General features: G+C 33.4%; 1 protein-coding gene across 2 annotated transcripts; it reads right to left on the bottom strand.

The window, feature by feature from the left end:
• Positions 1–372: 372 nt before the first annotated feature.
• LOC132068292 (squamosa promoter-binding-like protein 1) lies at positions 373–16,347 on the bottom strand. 2 transcript variants are annotated; one of them, XM_059461847.1, is made up of 14 exons: positions 16,277–16,347; positions 15,970–16,244; positions 15,043–15,912; positions 14,095–14,279; positions 12,971–13,134; positions 12,505–12,897; positions 11,167–11,241; positions 10,957–11,064; positions 10,447–10,564; positions 10,199–10,331; positions 9,919–10,069; positions 8,282–8,878; positions 6,779–7,233; positions 373–550 (listed from the first exon to the last, which is right to left on the bottom strand). In XM_059461847.1, the coding sequence occupies exons 3-13, from the start codon at positions 15,615–15,617 to the stop codon at positions 6,784–6,786; spliced, it is 2,949 nt and encodes a 982-aa protein (XP_059317830.1). In that variant the 5' UTR covers positions 15,618–15,912; positions 15,970–16,244; positions 16,277–16,347; the 3' UTR covers positions 373–550; positions 6,779–6,783. The 2 variants fall into 2 exon arrangements, with proteins under 2 accessions (XP_059317830.1, XP_059317829.1); XM_059461846.1 differs by having other exon boundaries at positions 15,970–16,308.
• Between the last annotated feature and the right edge of the window lie 4,201 nt (positions 16,348–20,548).

The raw sequence follows: 20,548 nt of genomic DNA, 5'->3' as shown, positions 1-20,548 counted from the left end.
CAATAGGTTAGATAAAGATTTTTATTTAATAGTAGCTGCTAGTATGTTTGAATGAGAAATAATAAGCTTAGCAATGATTCATCATATTAAAACTATACAAAAAAATAAAAGATAGTGTGGAGGCTGGGGGGAACAAAGAACAACTTTAACGAACAACGTTGACAAAAAAAGGTAACAAACTTATCCAAATTTGCTAAATGAAAGCTAAGAAAGACTAATTTAGCAAGAAAATTATATATGTGCCCAACCATTGATATAATTGAAATATAAAACAATTTACTTGTTATTCACTACATATTCGGGCTCAAATCTACGACGTCTACAACTAAAATCCCACGGTCAGTCCTATTCTAGTTCTACTATCATGAACTTTAAAATGAATAACTTTCTTATTTACAGTTAGAGCTTCTCAGGTATTTGATGATGAATTAGTGAAAACAAACATATAGAGTTGGAGCTCTCTAATTATATCGTGGCATATATATTCAGAAGAGGAAACAAGTCATGTCATTCCTATATTCTCTTCTAAAACCATGACAGTAAGCTATACCTACTTTGGATGGAGCCATACTTCAGCAGCTCTCATATGAATTCTAACTACCTACACAGCTGTATAAGTCTAATAAACCATTTCAATTTTAATATTTACACATGCATAAACCAACAACTCCAATTAATATATGTTTTTCGTGTTGAAAATGCATGAAATTTGACGAAATAAGTTGTTAATTGATGTTATAGAACATAGATTAAATTGAGCATGCACTAATTTCACTGGCTGGGTAAGAGAAAGGTGCAGTCGTCTTTTCATTATTTTAATACCCAAAAATAACTTTTTTGGTGCAACAAAGTGTAAATTCATATCTCAATTAGTAGTGATTACATGAACTAATTATTCCGGTCCAAATCAATTCCAACCAAATAACATTTCAACAATAGATGGTTCAAGAAGAAAAAGCTACTAGGAGCTGAGTATAATGTCACTTAAAATAAGCAGTAATAAAGAATTAAAATTCGCCAATGTTCAACAACGAATGCACATAATCTGGTAGAAGCAGAACGCCTAAATTTCCACTACCTAGGAAGCTGTGTAAGTCCAAATAACCATTTCAATTTTGATATTTACACATGCATAATCCAACAACTCCGATTGACAAATGTTTTCCGCGATGAAAATGCTTGAAATTTAAGGAAATAAACTGTTACAATTGATGTTATAGACCCAAGTTGAGTATGCACTAATTTCACCGGCGGGGGGGAGGAGAAAGGCGCAGTTGTCTTTTCATTATTTCAATACGCAAACCAAAAACCACTTTCTCTGTGCAACCGAGTGTCTATCATATCTCAAAATTAGAAGTGATTAGAGGGACTAACTAGTCTAGTACACATCAATTCCAACCAAGGAACATTTCAACAAAAGACGGTTCAAGAAGAAAGAACAATGGAGCTGGTTATAATTTCACTTAAACTATGCAGTAATTAAGTCTCTTGAATTCGCCAATGTTCAACAACAAATGCACATAATCCAGTAAAAAAATAGAACGCCTAAATTTATCATTACCTGCGCAGCTGTGTAAGTCCAGAAAACCATTTCAATTTTAATATTTACACTGGTATAAACCAACAACTCCAATTAATATATGTTCTATATAAAATAAAATGTTGCAATTAATATTATAGATGAAAGTTGAGAAAATGAAGCTGACCTTTAGCTGCAACGCAACTGATCAGAGCTTTTTTCACAGGAGTGGTGAAATTCGAGCGAGATCTTAATTAAGCAGGTGAAAACAAAATATTGGGAGTTCGTGAACTTCGATTGCATTGTTTTCACCCATTTTCCAGACGGGTCGACGAAAGATCAACGACTGAGATTATCTTGTGATCAACTTGTACGGATGGATGTCTCTCCATGCTACACCTACAAACCTAGTAAAATATAACACTCTACTCTCCCCGTTCCAAAATAAATGATTTTTATGGGTTGTGGTACTGACACATCTCTTAATAATGTTAATTAAACACATTAATTAAAGCGTAATTTGTCAATATTATTATTTTGGTTCTTTCCATACTTTCCTTAAACCAAGAGATAGTCAATGTTGGGAAAAGACCCGTTAAAGGGAAGGGTAATTTTGGAAAAAATTAATTAGTACATCTTTGGACTTTTGGAAAATTCATTCATTTTGGATTATAAAAAAATGCCAGAAATTCATTTATATTGGAGTGGAGGGAGTAGTATCCAATTTTGTAGATAAGTGAGTATTTGGCACAAAGGAAAATGTGTTTCATATAAATAAAAATAAGTGATTTTTTATTGATTATTTTTATATATAAATAATCAGAAATATTATTTCAAGAGTATTTATATATAATTTAGAATTAAAATTAAAAAGATATTTTTAAGAAAATATATTTCTGGTTACCAAACACATTCTTCTTTCATTTTTTTTTTAACTATTCCTTTCAGATAAAATTGAATAAATATTTTTAGAAGTTGTACTGTCACTATCTTGTATTCTTTTAGCTGAAACTGATATGTTGGCTTGATTTAGCTGCCCCCAAGCGGGCTAGAGAATTCAAAACAGTCCAACGCCCAACTTAACACTTCTGAAAGTGTCTTCCAAAATAGAAGTTTTTACGAGGAGTGCCCTTCAAACGCACTAGTCTTAAATTTTTGCCTTTATGGTCTTTAATTTTTGTCTCTGCTATTCATTTAATGAAAATATCCATATCCTTATAGCTTGGCATAAGTTATGTAACATTTATTTTTGGAAACTGAACATTTGTTTCGCTCAGCATAAGTTTCGTAAGAATTAAGTTATGCGGCATAAGTTGTGTAGTATTTTCAGAATTTGTTGTAATGTTCAGAAATTGAAGTTATGCTTTTGGGGGCATATGTGCTTCATCCTTTTTCTTGCCTGTTTTTGAGTTTGATGTGTTTGGCCATTTTAATGTTGACTTTTGAAAGTTTTGCCGTGTCCGGCATAACTTGTGGGATATTATAATACGAAAATACAAACTTATGACGAGCGAAATCTAAACTTATGCCGTGCAAAAAGTGTTGAAGGATAAAAATTAAAGACCACAAATTTGAGGGACAAAAATTAAAAACCACTCCGGATAGGGCCATTTGTGCGAATGGCCCTCCAAAATATTAGTTCAACAGTATCCTATGCGAATAGTTCGGTCCGCTTAGAGTTAATATTCATGTTAAAATCAATTAATACAAAATAAAATCTTAAGCTGTTGTTACCTAAGGAACAATTGGAAGCGAGGTTATTAATCTATCAGAAGATGTTATAGGACTTTTGTGCAATTTCATGCTTAGCACATTAACAATATTGTATCGTTACTATAAATACAATGTTTTTCTTTATTGTTATTTAAAACATATTATATCGTGTTTTTCTTTATTGTTATTTAAAACATATTATATCGTATTGTTAAATCTGTTATTACGTAACAATGAAAAACCCCATTATAAGCCGATTTGGTTTGGTTGGACTTTTACCTAATTTCTCTTTCCAATTATGTCCTTACTTAATATTTCATAATCCTATTTTACCCTTTACCCTATACTCCTATTATTTAACTCCACCTGAATATCCTACCCTATGTCTTCTTATTCTTCTGCCTCCTTCTAGGTTTAGCCGGTTTGTCTGCTCTCCTTTTCTTTCTTTATATATGTCTGTCTCCTTCTAAGTTTTCATAAAAATAATCTTTATTGATTCTTGTTAATTATTCTATTTGCTCAGGTTTTTGCCATTGTTTCAAAGTTACAACTTACAAGTACTTTTTTTTTTTTCCATAACCATCTTTTTTAAGTTCTTATTCTACTATTGTTCCAAGTTACAGGTTCTTATTCTAATTCCGTTCTTATGCACGATCATTATAAATTTGCTTGCTTTCTTCTTTTCTTGTTCTAGGAAAAAAGAAATATTTAATTACTATATACGTAATTAACAAACGGGATCGACCCATGCAAGTAGACACTTTCTTTATAGAGTAATTATTTTATACAAACCAGTACAATAGAAGGTTATTTGTAGATTGATATTAGGTTCGTATTAGCAGCCTCATATTCTTATTCTTATAATTTTTAAAGATAAAATAACATGATAATATGGCAAAGTTCCTCAATAATTTTTTTGTGTTCTAATGACAAAGTTGGGTTTATGTAGTTACGTTGTTCAGCGTTCTTTGTTGTCAAGACTTAGTGGTAATTTAGGAGACTGGAATAAGAAGATTTACAACATACTTAAAGTGATTTGAAGCTCAAGTTTAGAATAAATCTTTTATTTATTTTTTTAAATAGCACATGTATAGTAATTAATTTGTTATTTTATAGTTTCATTGATTCATTAAAAAAAGTGTAGTTTGGTAATGTGATTTACCTGGTCACAACTATGGTTTAATGGTATTTTTTTCTTTCATAATTAACAGCATTAATATTTCAATTATTTATTTGTTAAACTAGGTTAGCAACCAATATATTCATATTTTATAAATGTGTATATATCGTGGCTAATTTTTTTGTTCAGATTTGTTTTTGCATGTAGTTTAAATGGCTGATGCGACTTATTTAATTTTACTAGAGATTGCTGATCAGAATAATGAAGATATAGGCAAATATTGGGACAAATGAGCTCTTTAGCTTCATATGCGGCTCTCTTAGTAGTTATTTGGTCTCGGACTTATGCGTGTGAAATTGAAAATGATCGATGTATGATCACACATGATATACGGCTTAAAAGAGAGTAAGTTCGAGATGAATTATTGAGTGATTTATTTTGATTGAACTGTGTCGTATTATTTTAAGAACGACCCCTTCAGCTTTTATCAGTCTATGTGAGATGCTAATTAGAGACGGAGGTCTTAGACCAACAGTACTTCAAGTTACAGTTGAAAAACAAGTTACAAAAACACTTTACCTCCTTTGCAAAAACACTTTTGACCAACACTTCAAGCTACAGAGATGAAGTGTTTTTGCAACTTGTTCTTCAACTGTAGCTTGAAGTGTTGGTTTAAGACCTTCATCTCTAACTAACACCTCACATATACTGGTAAAAGCTAAAGGGGTTCTTAAAATAGTTCGACAAAGTTCAGTCGAAAATAAATCATGACTCAATAATTCATTTCTAACTTGTTCTCTTTCAAGCCGTATGTCATGTGTGATCGTACGTCGATCATTTTCAATTTCACATGCATAAATAACTACTAAGAGGGCAACATATGAAGCTAATTTTACCATGTAGTGGGCTCGCTAGAAGGTGCATTGTTTTTAGGCCTGGTAAGATCTCTCTAACGATTCTTAAGCGTTTTTAACATTAATTCATGATTAGTAACATGATTTTTCAACCAAAACATAGGATTTTCAAGGTAAATTCTTCCCAAGAGCTCAAAGGCTAAGATTTTGGTGCTCTTCCTCATAGAAGCATTGGTGGAGATGATCTTGACTTCACATGGGAACTAGTGGGACAAGCCTCAATCTTAGTCGTGATGCAACTTGTCTTACTTCTACTAGTTTAAATTCTATATTAAAAAAAAATCAAAATCTTGAATTTCTTTTATACGTGGTTTGAGAAATATTTGTTCTAAGTTTGTTGGAGAAGTGGAGTATAATGGTATATGTTTCGTTTATTATATGTAGCTCTAGGCATGCTATTATAACCCGCCACCCCCTCCCTTTTTTTTTCTCTTTCTTTTGAGTCCAAAATATACTTTGCCAAAAGCTAACCTGTCCTGGTTGTATTGTGGCTGAAGAAGTTCTTAATTTATACTACATTTCACCTGATTGGAACATAGTGATGGTGTGTGAACTCTAAAATAATGTAAAACTTGCTACAAGCATATTACTTAAACAATGTATATTACTTAAACTCGTAACGTCTAACTCACGGTTTAATTAGACAGCCTGTTTGGAACATAGTGCTGGTTTAGCTTTTCTTCATCTAAATGAGTCATTGGACTCACAGTTTAGGTAGACAGTGCTGATCACGCTTCAGTTTACCTTTCATATCATGAAACAACAGAAAGATCTTGGTGCCATACCTTCAACCAAGCATTTGATTGTGTACTCCATATGGTTTGTCACCTCATTTAAGAACGGTCATGACATTGTTGTAAGTTGATATTTCCCATGGAATGAAAGTTTACCTTGGTGTTCCTTTTTGTATTTTCATACCCCATTTTTCTTTTAGAACAGAAAGTCAAAGTGATCTGCAATAAAAAGAATATTGTGTTGCTTGATATGGTTATTGAAGTCAAATATTGGACTCACCAAATCTTTGAAGTAATTTAAGTTGGGATCGGCTATATGAATCATCACTTACCATGTTTCTCCATTTTAATTGATCTCAGATCAAAGTTACATAAAATAAAATAAAAAATGAAAGTATTAGAAGTCCTCACACATAAGAATCTCTAATAGAGCTAAAAGACTCCTGGGAAGCATAAGACCTAAAGTAAACGCAAACATGACTAAAAGACATGTCCTCAACCAACTGTTACTAGAATATATTTAGAAACAGCAAAACCATAGGTCTAGGCAATTAGCAACGTCCACAACTACAATTTCAGTGGTCTGTCCTATTCTAGTTCTACTATCAACTTATAAAAAGAATAAATTACCTATTTGCAGTTAGAGCTTCTCAGGCATTTTACGATGAATTAGTGAAAACAAATATACAGAGTTGGAGACTTGGAGCTCTCCAATTATATCGTGGCATATAAATTCAGAAGAAAAAACAAGTCATAAAACCATGACATTAGGCTACACCTACTTTAGATGGAGCCATACTTCAACAGCTCCCACCTGAAGGGTCTGAATGAATAAAGAACCTCCGGTGAACTTTTGAATAGCAAAGCTACACAAACACATACAGTAGCAATTGCAACCATTGAAAGCACTGCCGGTTTGTATATTGCAAGTGATGTTCCTGAGTTTCCATAAGACAATTTTTGCTTGCACTGTCTGCATTTTGGTTTCCCTAAAAACTTCTCCATTTGTAAGCTTGCTACTTTTATCGACCTAGGACCATCTGATAGTTTCTGCTTGAGATTGCTATCTAATAAAGAACCAGAGATATCGAGAACAACATGCCCGTCACCTGGTTTCTGATTAATTTTCTTCTGTACCATATGGACGTACGAGTAATGGCCTCGTAGGCATGCGTAATCATTAGGTGTCAGTCCAGTACTGTCACGGGCACTTTTCCAAGCTTCAATTCCCACCTGAAGAAAACAATTATCAGTTCCTTGCAACATTGGAACAAGAAAATAAAGAGGAAAGATCTACAACACAAACATCCTTGTCCTGTACATGAATATAGCGGAGTGCCTCTAATTAGCAATTAAACACTCATCATAACCTTCAAACAAGTTACATAGACAAATTTACTTTAAAAAATTAAAGCCTAAGAGAGAGCAGTTTGTAGAAAAATACTCTAAATTGCAAGGTGAAGTCATAGTTTAGAACAGAGAACATAGATACAGTCCCTTATTAAGGGAAAGCAAGGATGGCTATTTAATAATAGGGGGTCATTTGGTTTACATGGTAGTTATGAAGGAATTATAATGTAGAAGTTGTTTGTACGGTATACTAATAAATGGATTATTACACGGTGAATTATAATGTATGGATTGTTATATAATGCGTAATAATATATGAAATGCTTTGTAAGGATTGTCCACTTTAACGGCATTTTTGTTTTCTTTGACCAGGTAAGTAGTGATTATATTGATTAAAAAAAATAGTATCACTACATTGGTGCTAGCACAATTTACAGAGTTGGGAGTCCTCCACAATTTAAGGGCATTTTTGCAAACAGACAATTCTTACTCCACATTCTCTCTCGTATAAAATAATACATAGATTACTGTTTAATTACTTAATGTGTATTATTTAATACCGTCAACTAAACGTTTGTGTTAGTTATTTAATACGTTCTTTTATACAGCCAACCATACTCCGCATTAGTTAAGAGGGAATCAATCTGCCTATTCCCTCTGGGCTCCAACCAACCATTGTATTTATATTTGTAGTAGTTTTTGTAATACCTCCAACCAAACGACCGCTAACTGCATAAGGAGTGCTTTTGCTCCTCAACTGTTAAGGCAATGATGATAAACTACTGAGATTTTTAGAGCTACCCTGGATTAGGGTGCCGATATATCAACACAAACACACCCCACCACCACACCTCCTTTCTGTGGATTGAGGGGACCGTCAGTTTCCAATGCAACAGACCAAAATGCACAAAATAAAAATAGAAAAATATACCTGTCCTGGATCATCAATTAATGCATCCAAAAGATTCTCAAAGCCAGCAAGACTAGCAACAACATGAAGTGGAGTCAAACCGCCAGGACCCACTGCATCAGGTCTAAATAAATAGCCACGATCATCTTGTTGCTTTTGTAGTCCTGATTTGTCAAAAGCTCCACGATGATGGTATTTCAAGAGGACATCTATCATGGATCTGCACTTTCTCCTCACAGCTCGATGAAGGAGGCCAACCTCCCGCAAAGGAACATCAAGTGATGATTGTTGTTGTCCTACATCTACAATGCCATCGAAGAAAACATCTAACAGTTTCTTTACTACGGCACACCAGTCATGGTCAACTGAGAAATCTATAAGCCACTTGAATCTCTGAAAAGGATATAGATTCAAGTTGGCACCAGAACCCAGTCTAAATTTCAAATGACTTCTATGAAGCAGCCAACCCAGTTCATGTAAAAAGTCCAGAGCTTGATCTCTGGCTTGCAGTTCTTCAGCAACTTCAATAATGCTCTCCAATGTACGAATCTCAGAACAAACATCTTTCTCTGCAACTATAAATGGGAAGAAGTTGCTGCTAAGACCATGGTCCTCAACCTAGTCAAAGATAAAGAACCTAAATTTCAGGAATATAATAAAGTGTATCCAATATAGTCAATTTTACGCAGAAAAAGAAGATTGAGATATACGGATTTACTCGGTCAATATACTTTATCAGGTAAGTACTAATGTGAAGTATGAAGCAGAATTTGTGATCTAATGAAAAGCAACACATGACTAAGCAACAAGGGTCCAACCAAAAATGAGATTGTATAATAGTTTGCATGTTCCAATGAGTTAAAAAAACAAATAGATCTCCTTTTCTTTTTTCCTGATAGGTAAATGCATTTATCTTTTATCAATCCAAGCCTAGGTTTACTGTGCACAAAGGGACCAAAAGTTGATCCTTTGGAGAAATGAGTTTGGATATAATGCTGATTCAGGTGAAATTAACTATTACAGAATTGATTCATTGAGTCTTCACTGAGTTTACTTACAACATAAAACAGAGTATCATTATAAGCCAACGAGCATCAAATTCCATTCACAATAAACAAGGGTGGCTCGTTAAAATTAGTGGCCCAAAGTCAGATTTTAGTAAGTACTTTATTTTTCATTCTAGTGACTTAAAAAAAGTAGTATTTTTAAAAGAAATACAACATTTAACTTTCCATAGTACTATTATTTATATTGCAAGAATTAATTCAATTTAATAAAACTTTAGCCATGTGGTTGCAATACATTACCTAGGATATTGTTGTAAAAACTTACTAATATGAAGATTTAAGTAATTTAATTCAAAAATCTTAAATATTTATAATGCTAAAAAGTATTGAGTCTTTCTTTCTTTCTTATTTTAATATAGATTTTTTCTTTTTTATTTTTTTTACAAACGTCAATATTATCTAAGCCAAAATAAAATCATAAAATATAGTACTAAAAAAATGTAGGGCCTCCAAATTTTGAGGGCCTAAAGCATACTAGTCTCTCCCTTGAGCCATCCCTGACAATAAACTAAATAGGATTGCTCCGGGATAGGGAAAATATAATAAGCATTGAGGGGGAAAAAAGAAAAAAAAAAAAAAAAACAACTTCACCTCAATGAACCCTCTGCCAGTAACATTTGGCACAATACAAGGAAAGCTAAGAGACTGGATCTCTTCATGGTCCATACAAGAATCAGCTCCTACCATCATATCAGTACAATTTCCCTGAACAAGGTATTTCCCTTCCAAGGCACATAGTAACCTGAAAGAGAGGTGGAGACAAACCAAGAATCAATTAACTAGCTCAAGATACTCCAACCAGCTAAGCAGAGGCCGATAAAAAAAAAAGAAAAGGAAAATGTCTTTAGGATCAAACAAATATCAGAGGTACCTTGTAGTGGGACGAGATAGGTTAAAGCCTTTCACTAAAAATTGAACTCTTTCGGAGGCACAAACTGCAATAGGTTTGACGATTGATATTCTATGGCTTCTAACTGGCAAGGGAGTGTCCAGAACAACCTGCCCTGTAGTACAGAAACAAAAACCCGATGTTCATATCAGAGGCGTAATTGTAGAGAAAAAGACATGACAAGACAGAACATGGATCAAGAAAGGATACAATGACAGATGCAAATATACCATTAAACAAAAACGCCACTCGATCATTCACCCTAGTATAAATCCATCCAGTTCGCCAAAATGAATCAGCGGATGCATTAAGAAGCTTCCTCAAACTAGAGTTAAGATCACAATAAAGCTGCAAACAGAAAACAATTAGGTGCAAAATTTGCTTGACAAACATTAACAGAACAGAAGAAAATGGAGAGGAAACGGAAAAGGAAAAGGAAAGAGAAGATGTGTGGCCTGAGTGGATTTAATTTGCTAGTTTCATTTCATTAAAAGGTACTAGGAATAGCTTCTGGGTAGCACAATTTAAAGGGATAGCAAAGCGATACCCTCATTTCAAGTATCTTGCAAGTTAATCTCACACTCATATTTAGCTTCATAGCCAATAATATTATCCATTCTGGCCAACATGTTTTCTCTTTCCTTTCCCTTTCTTTTTAAACAACAAACAATAGAACTTCTGTTGCTCCATTTTCCTCCCAGAAAATAGAAGTGATACATTTATGAGAATAAAAAAATTACCTCCTCCCATATGGATTTATCCATCCGAAGATATATTGTTAGTATAATACAACCAGGTCTAATGTAGCTTTCAATATCTGTAGGACTGTGTGATAACCAATCAAGAATCTGCAAATTGTCCAGGAATATAGAAGGTTGGGTTTCAAATTGAGATGAAAGAAATATGAGAATACTGTCATGAATCATATTATAGAAAGAGTACCAAAATACCTGTTTCCGCAAGGCTGTAGGAAATTCACCGGGATCTTTCCCAAAGAGTTTAAAGACAATACGATCCGTTCGACTCTGAAAATTAGTCACAATCTTGTAGTTTAGAGACAAATCATCTTTATACATTGATGCATCAAGTGTTAACAATCAAACTCACTGAACATTTCTTCTCCGTATCTGACTAGCACTACAGGCACAAACAACCTAGAGTAACCTACTAATAAAAACACATCGATTCAAACTCAAAGACTTAGTTACCAAACATCAACTATATTTTTTTGTTATCAAAATACAACTGAATTGGTGCCAAGATTTGTGAATTGAAATCTGTTCATATAGTTATGATATCTTCCCATGTGTAGAATGTGTTAATATGTCATGATAGGTTGGTCAATGGTAAGTTTAAGGTATCGGGTCCGGTACGTTCCTCTAGTTTTGGGGTGTGACAGGAAGTAAGAAGCTCCTTTCTTTTTCTTTTTCTTTTTCCTTTTTTTAAAGGTAAGGCGCACCGACAACCCTCAAATCTCTCCTTAGACTAATTCTTTTTGTAGCATTGTGATGCTCAGAAGTTTCAAACATAGTACTATAGGCCCTTCTGTTAACATCTCCATCCTAAAAACTTACTGTGTTTGGTATGGAGGAAAACATTTTCCGGAAAATATTTTTCCAATTTTCTCATGTTTGGTTGGTTAAAATTTTTGGAAAATATTTTCTCTAGGAAAACAAGTTCCTTAAAAATGAGGAAAATCACTTTCCCAGTCGAAATAGGTAAAACAAGTAACATGAGTAGTTCCACGCTAATTGTCCCCTCTCCGCTCTCCAACAAACTTCACTGGCCGCCCCCACCATAGCCCCCAACTCCACACCACAAACCCCTAACCCTGTCCCCACCCCGATAGTGTTTGAATAATTTATATACAAATATTTTTGGGATAATATTTTCTACTTACTTACCAAACACCAGAAAATAAGTAGAAAACCACTTATTTTCTTAAAAAAAAAACTTTTTCCAATAAAACATTTTCCGTGGAATACATTTTCCTTCGAACCAAACACACCCTAATTACTTTAAGGTAAGAATGATTTGTCCAACCAAAACATAAAACATGCAAAACATTAAGAAAAGAAAGAGGCGAAAGAAAAACAATGTGGATGTTGCAGCTGAAAAATATGCTTCATAAAGAAGGGAGAGAAAACGGGAGAAAATTCTGAGAACTACTCCCAGAACAAATTAGATGCTGAAGATCAGCACTCCAAATAAAACTGTATGTCAGGTCAGCTAAACAAATTGCATATAAGAACAACGGTAAACACCAATAGAAAACAAAAAACTCATACCTGAGCCTCTCCACTTGAACTAGATGGTGAAAGGGATGAGGTGGATCCTGAGTTCCAACTTGTCCTTGTGGAGCTTTCCTTGTGAGGGTCGTGACTTATCCATAGAGGACAGCCAGAAGATGCAGTCCCCCCTGGGTTTGCAAAGGCACCAGAATTCTGCAGCATCTGATTGCCACCTTGAGAATCATCATAGATGTTATTATTCAAATCAATATTTAGCTTCAACGGTGCAGGTGTGGTAGCTGATCCATTTGCATTGATAGGTGTAGAATCAGGCTGCGACGCACAAGGGTTTTGTGAAATCCCACGTTCAGCATTACTCGTGCTCGTTCTCTTCTCTGTCACTTCTGATGCCGGTATAGTCGAACAATTCCCATTAGGTCTAAGAGAGTCCTGCAAATGAATCCAATTCAGAAGCTGAAGGGAGAAAAGGGTTCAATACCAAAAGTTTGGATCTAGTGCAGACCTCTTTTGGAGCCTCCATAGATGTGCCTGTATTCTGCTGATCATTTGAAGGTACAGGCAACAAGCCCCACGCGTTCCTCTCATTATTTGCACCAGCCAGACTGGCTAAGTTTCTCAAAAGATGTGACAATAGATCCTGGTCTTTAGTTTGATCTGAGCTATTGACTGCATTTCACAATGAGATGAAGCCACATTTAATATAATAATATGACATTGTCCAATAAGGGAGAATATCCAACTTAAGAAATAAACTCTAATACTCCAATGCTAACATGATCCCACTAATACTGCCTGCAAAACAATTTTCCATCCCTCTCGGAGTAAATTCCAGGTCTCCGGAATCTTGGTACCTCAAAAGTATCATTTGAAAAGCCTAATTTCCAGAAAAATAAAACAAGATTTCTCTGAGGATAATTGCGGTTTCTACTACATAAATTGTTCCAACTAGTGTACAATTGCTTACAAGTTATTACTATTCTGGTTAGTTCTATAGATAACTTCAAAAATACCAGCTAAAATGGATAGAATATTTGAAAAAACCGATATGCCAAAACAGCTGTGCTAGTCCACAAGAATTGATGACTAAAGTTCTAATAGAAGTATCAATAGAATATAGAAAGTTTCCACCAAGATTTATTGGTCATTAATCTATCGGAAACAGCCTCTCTACACCCACAAAGGTAGGGGTAAGGTCTGAGTACATCCTACCCTCCCCAGACCCCACTTGTGGGACTACACTGGGTGTTGTTGTTGTATTTATTAGCCATCAATTATTCAGTTGTTAATCCCTGACTCAATGCCCTATGTCATGTGTAGCCCTTAGATAAAACGGAACATCCAGACTAGGTAGTATGAACTTGTATTGATGTTTCAACATTAATATAGTTTATGCAAACAACTCTCCTTCCACCATAAGCAATACCCAATATCAGTTAGATTTCTTTCTCAGCCTCTTGCACCACATATAGAATAGCACTTTAGCCAATCACCATATATTGAAAGAACTTACAAGCATACCTAATTATGTAAATGCTATTACCTAATTAATTTGCCGAACAAACACCTTCTGTCATACGAAACAAAGATATCATGCAGGAAAACCATGGAGTTCATATAATGACTTACACTGTACATTGGCGAGTATCCTCAGCAGACTAATTAATAAGTAGTTACTACCCCCCTCATCATTCATGGAGGAGGCTCCATTAGCTACATTTTCTGGATGTGTTTTTCTTCTTCGTCTGTTATGACCAGCTAAACGCCTACGACAGCTCCGCTTTCCCTCATCAAACTCTTCTAGAACATGAAACCTGCCCAAAGTAATCATAACAACCAACTATAATCATTTTCCACAAACACGTAAATAAATTTGTCTCCTCTCTAAAAGCTTAACCTTTTAGATGAGATTGCCACAAAATTCCACAAGATATATTGCGGCACGTTACGTCAGAACAAACGAGGTGACTAATAGCCTGTTTGGCCAAGCTTCCAAAATTTGCTTATTTTGAAAATGCATTTTGTCAGAAGTGCTTCTAGAAAAAGTAATTTTGGAGACTAGTAGTTTGTGTTTGGCTAATCAATTCGAAAATCACTTTTGTTAGTATAGAGCCGTACTTTGTGCTTGGCCGATGTTCCAAAAGTGCTTCTGGGGAAAAATTATTTTTTCTAGCTTCTGATCAACTGCTGCTACTATTATTCAAAAGCACTTATTTTCCCCTAAAAGCTTGGTCAAACACCTAACTTTCTAAATAGCACTTTTGGCTTCCCAAAAGCTTGGCCAATCATGCTATAAGTTATAGAGAATGTTATCCACTTAATCTTTCGTATATGAAAAGCAAATATATCCAGTTTCCAAAGTTTCTAATTTTATTAGTATAGTCGGACCTCTCTATAACATCCATCCTCTACAACAACATTTCACTATGACGGCCAAGTTTTATCTGGAACCGATTTTTCATGTTTATTATGCGTTCTCTATAACATTATTTCGCTATTGCGCGCCCCATTACAGAGAGTTTTGACTGTATATTTCAACAACTATATGGAAATGCAAATGTATACAAGAAAACTAACCTACTGCACTGCTGACAAAAACGCTGCATAACATTCCCCACCAAAGCGTTCACTGCTTTAGAATGAACATCACACACTTTATGTCGTCGATGATAATCTTTAGCACTGCTCAAATCTGCTTGACAATCCTGCACTTGACAAAATGCACGATAATTCGACGAAGAAACCCCACCAATTTTCGTCTTCTTACCCCTCTTCCCTTCCACAACAGGATATAACTGTTCACCAAGCTTCAAATTAAGTGATGCAACAGCTTCACCATCATTCTTCTCATTTTCATCTTCAATTACAATCGTTCGCCTCCTTTTCTCCAAGTCTTTTCTCCCTTTATCATTTCCTAATGTTAATTCATCTGAATTACCAGATGAAAAACCATTTGAGATTCTAGAAGTTTCTGGAATCTCTGTAGGAAACAATTGTTTGCTTCTACAACAATCTGATGGCAAAGAATTCACTTGTTCAGCAATAAATCGATCTCCATCCCATTTCCAACCATTTGAATCCCACTCTCTACTCTTTTTTCCTCCTACCTCCAAATTTGACACAACTGGAACATGAAATTTGCGAGCCTCCATTGACAAAAAAGCTCTATCTCACAAATTAAAGGTGAAAAAATGACCCCTAAAAGGCTGTAAAATGAATTAACCCCAAAAGCAGAAACAAAAATTATTCTGAAAACAACGAAATTCCACACAGAAATAGTGAAAATAAACTCTCTCTATAAAATTAGTGATCATAACACAGTTATCACCAGAACTTTTAACTCTCAAGGGTGGCTCAATAAAATTAGTGATCTCACACAATTGAACTCAGAAATATTTAAATTAAACTCTCTCAATAAAATTAGTGATCTAACAACTATCACCACAACTTAAATCAAGGGTAGCTCAATAAAACTAGTGATCTAACAACAACTATCACCACAACTTAAATCAAAGGGTAGCTCAATAAAATTAGTGATTGAACTCATAAATAGTGAAAATAAACTCTCTATTAGCTTACATCAGCAGCAAATTAAGTTTTAAACTCTCTCTTTCTTTTAGTTCAACTACATTTCTCCCAACCAGAAACCTACAGTTCTGTATAAAACCAAAACAGAACAGAACTGAAAGTGAGCAAAAAAAAAAAGTGTTGATGAATTCAAGTATACAGGAAAAGAGTCAAAAAGTGTGAGATTTTTAAGAATGCTGTTGAGAGAATCTCTCTAAGAGGAATTATTAAAAGTGAATTAAACAGAAAAAAAGATGAAAGAGAAATAGGTGATGATGGGTTTGTTTGTCCCCCGCGTTAAAAATGCGTATTTTGTTGTACTATGAGAGAGTATGAATGTGTGAGTACTGTTACGTAAATGTAAGTGAAGCACGTGAATAAACAGAATAACTACAGTATTGAACAAGTCATGTAATTTTTTCCTGATGGAAAAAAAAAATACTTTGTTCCTATATTCGAGGGAGAGTTTTTTTTTTTTTTTTCATATTTTCAAAGAATTTCAAATACTCAATATTTGATTGCTAGGGAGAAAATTATTACTTTGAATTATATTTTCATATTTGATTAGTGAAATTATTTTGGAATATTATTTTTAAGAAAATAAGTATACGTTTGGCTATAGATTCCAAATATTTTTCACTTTATTTGAAATTTATGAAATTGGAGTTGAGGATGGAGTTGTGTTTAGTTATACAATTTGTAAAGAATATCTAGAATAATGTTCATGCTTGAATGTACATTTAACAAAAAAAAAAAAAAAGTACTTTTTCAAATCTGAAATACCACTTCAAAAGTGAAAATGGGCTTGGAAAATAGGTTACAAAATGTTTTTTCAAATTTGAAATACAACCTCAAATTGAACTTGAAATTTCATGACCATACACGAATTTTCAAATACAACGAAATAGTATTTGGAAAAAAGCGAATAATTTTTATGGCCAAACAGTCCTAAGTTTCTTAAAATTAAGTAAGTGACTTTTCTAGAGTGAATAAAGTGACATTCTTCGTTGATTATCCCCAACACCCCTTCTACCAAAGAGGTCAAAAGTAGCAGATGGTAAATTCCGTTGAAGTTTTTCTAAGTAGATTTGAATCCCGTCAACCGGTGGTAACAACTCTACTCTTCGTCTCGTCTTCATTCAAATTAGATCTACTCTCACCTCTGACCCCAAACCCGATGCCTACCCTATTCATAATATTTGCCTAGATTATATTGTTATTGAAAAAATATTTTTGCTTACTTGTCAAATACCAAAAAATAAGGTGTATTTTTCAAGAAAATATTTTCGTATCTTCCTACCAAATAGGCAAATACTCCCTAATTGCTGGAAATTCCCGTTTCTTTCAAAACCAAATATCGTGCACTTATTTTTATCCGAGTGATAAAAAACGTGCAGGTAGTTGGTTGACCAGAAAAGGGAATGTTTGAAATTGAAGTTACATTTATGTAAGTTTAAATGTGTAAATGGAATACTGAGAGAAAGTAATATTGCACTAATGTGTTACTTGTGTCAAATATCAAAGCTCTAAATTTAAACAAAAAAATATATATATATATTATGTAAATGAGCAATGATATAGATAAGAATCTGACTTTACTCATTGATGATATTATATTTAATTTTTACACTATGGTGCATTTTAACTTTTTGTTAGAATATAACGTATTTACTTTATTTTTGAATTACTTAGTTGAGTCTTTTCACAATCAATATGATTTTAATTGTTACAATATGTTATTTACTTTATTAATTACCAATTAGGTTTATTATACAAAGTTAGTAGTATTTACATCGTAGATTAAGGAGATTCAGGAAAAGTACTATGATGTCACACGTAAGACGAGAACTTATGACTTAACCCCACTTAATATGAACTTTAAACATATTTGTCACTACATTAATAACTTCTCTTATATATAATTAAAAAAAAATCAATAATATATATTATTTTATTGTTATCTTATTATAACAGTATAGTTTTTCATAAAAATAATTCAATTGAACCCTTGAACTTAGCTCTGCCTTGCTTATGTAACAAAGATATGCATTATTCATGCATGTTTTGTTTAAAATAAGTACCAAATGAATTGACGTCATTTTAGTTTAAAGGGAATCCCTCAAGCCGTTTAAATCTCAACGTATCTTATCCAGTCACTTGCTTTTTATCGTCCCCTTTTTTTTTAATATTTTTCATTTAATATTTGGTACCTGTTTTGAAGTCGAATTAATTTAAATTTTGCACTAGAACATCCTACTTTGAAGGTAAGACTCCTGACACCGCCTATAAAAAATAATTCTATTATTAAAGCTCGAACATGAAATGTTTGATAAAAAATGAAGAAGTACTTGTCATCCTATCGTAACTATTAGGGGTTGTTAACAAAAGAAAAAACTATTAGGGGTTGCTTCAATCGATCATTGGTGTGTGTTTGGACTTTTAACAAACTTTCCACAACTTTTTGGAAAGTGTTTGTTGGAAATACCCTTTTCATAAAAGTTTTGTGAACGGAACCAATTTTCTAACAAACAATTAGTACTACTTCAAATTTACTTTCCGCTACAAAAATCTTTCAATCTGATCCGGAAATATCCAAAGTAAAATCATGCTAGCTTTATGTAGAACAATTATTATTTATCAACGACTTTCATGTTAATTGAAATATAGGGATATTTAGGGTACTTATTTGTCATAAAATTTAGTTTTAATTATGATATTGTAGTAGTAAACATATAGTTTGATGATTATTGAAGAACCTAACTTATTTTTTAAGGCCAAACCTATCGACAAACACCTGTGGTCATCCACTTCTTTCACTTGAGCACCTAAAATGACCCTTGTTCCATTTAAACACTTCAGGTGGGTCATTCCTATTTCACTTAGACACTTTTACTTTGTTATCGAGCAAAAACCAACACCAAAGGCGCCGCCCTCATCGTGCACATCCAACTTGCCCCAAAAGCCTCAATTTTTAATGGTCAAAACTCCACGAATTTATAAATTAGTGAATTTACAATTAAAATGAGTTGGCACAATTTAATTGAGTTGGTACAATTTAAATGAAAGTGGCACAATTTGATTGGCCACTTAATCCAAGTAGGAGACGATCGGTGTTGGTTTTGCTTTCGATAATGCAAAAGTGTCTAAGTGGAATAGGGATGGCCCACACGGTTGCCTAAATGGAACGAGGCCACTTTAGAAAGGTCTTCAAGTGAAAAGTTGGATGACATGGTGTTTGTCGATGGGTTTGGCCATTTTTTAATTGATAAACAAACAAAATCAAATGATGATGTAGGTTTTAACAGGAGTGGCTCAAGGGGAGGCTCCGTAGTTTTTTAATAGGGGATCTATGATTTTTTTTTTTTTTTTTTTTTGCAATATATTGTAGTTTGTAAAGAAAAAAAGGAATTACAAACCCTTTATAAAAAATAAAAATAAAAAAATGAATTGTTTTCCTTTTAATAGTAGAAATATTTTAAAATTTGAATTAAGCTACTCAAATCTCCATATTAGTAAATAGCGTTTCTTACAATAAAATCTAAGGTAATATATCGCAGACACATGACTAATATCTTATTAACTTGAATTAACTCTTACTTGTATAAATAATAGGCTTTATGTCTTGTACAAATACTAATATATAAACAATAAGCATGAAAAGTAAAGAATGTGTGTAAGTATAGATTATATTAAAATGTATAAGGGAATCCCTCAAGCCATTTAAATCACAACGTACCTTAGCCAATCACTTGCTTTTATCGTCCTTTTTTAATGAGTATATATTAATATTAGGTACCTGTTTTGGAGTCCAATTACTTCAGATTTTGCACTAGAAAATCCTATTTTGAAGGTAAGACACCTCCTATCAAAAACAATTCGATTGTTAAGACTTGAACACAAAATTTCTAATTAAAAATAAAGAAGGACTTAGTACGTCCTACCCTAACTTTTAGTGGTTGCTTCAATAGTCCTTTGCTCTCCCGTATTGGTCATTGGTGTGTGTTTGGACTTTTAATAAACTTTCCACAACTTTCTGCACAGTGTTTGTTTGGGAATACCTTTTTTAACAAAAGTTTTGTGAACGGAACAAAATTGACAATTACTACTGCAAATTTACTTTTTACTGAACAAAAACCTTTTAATTTGATCCGGAAATATCCAAAATAAAATCAGGCTAATTTTATGTAGAACTTAAGTCTTAAATACTGACAATTTTCATTTTATTTGAAATATGAGGATATTTAGTGAGCTTCTTTATTATAGAATTTAGTTTTACAATATTGTTGCAGTAAGCCTTTAGCTTGATGATCATGAATTATGATGAAATTAACTTACTTTTAATTGATAAAACAAACAAATTAAATCAAATGATGGTGTACGATTTTAGTTTCACCAACTTTAACCACCTAGCCTATTAATATGTACTAAACCTCTCCCACTTTCCTAGGCATTGACAACAATATACAACTGTGAGAAAATTGGTCTTACTGAAATTTCACAAAATGGATCTGTACTT

The sequence above is a fragment of the Lycium ferocissimum genome, chromosome 8, assembly GCF_029784015.1.
Source record: "Lycium ferocissimum isolate CSIRO_LF1 chromosome 8, AGI_CSIRO_Lferr_CH_V1, whole genome shotgun sequence".
NCBI lineage: Eukaryota > Viridiplantae > Streptophyta > Magnoliopsida > Solanales > Solanaceae > Lycium > Lycium ferocissimum.
This window is presented reverse-complemented; position numbering and strand designations above follow the sequence as displayed.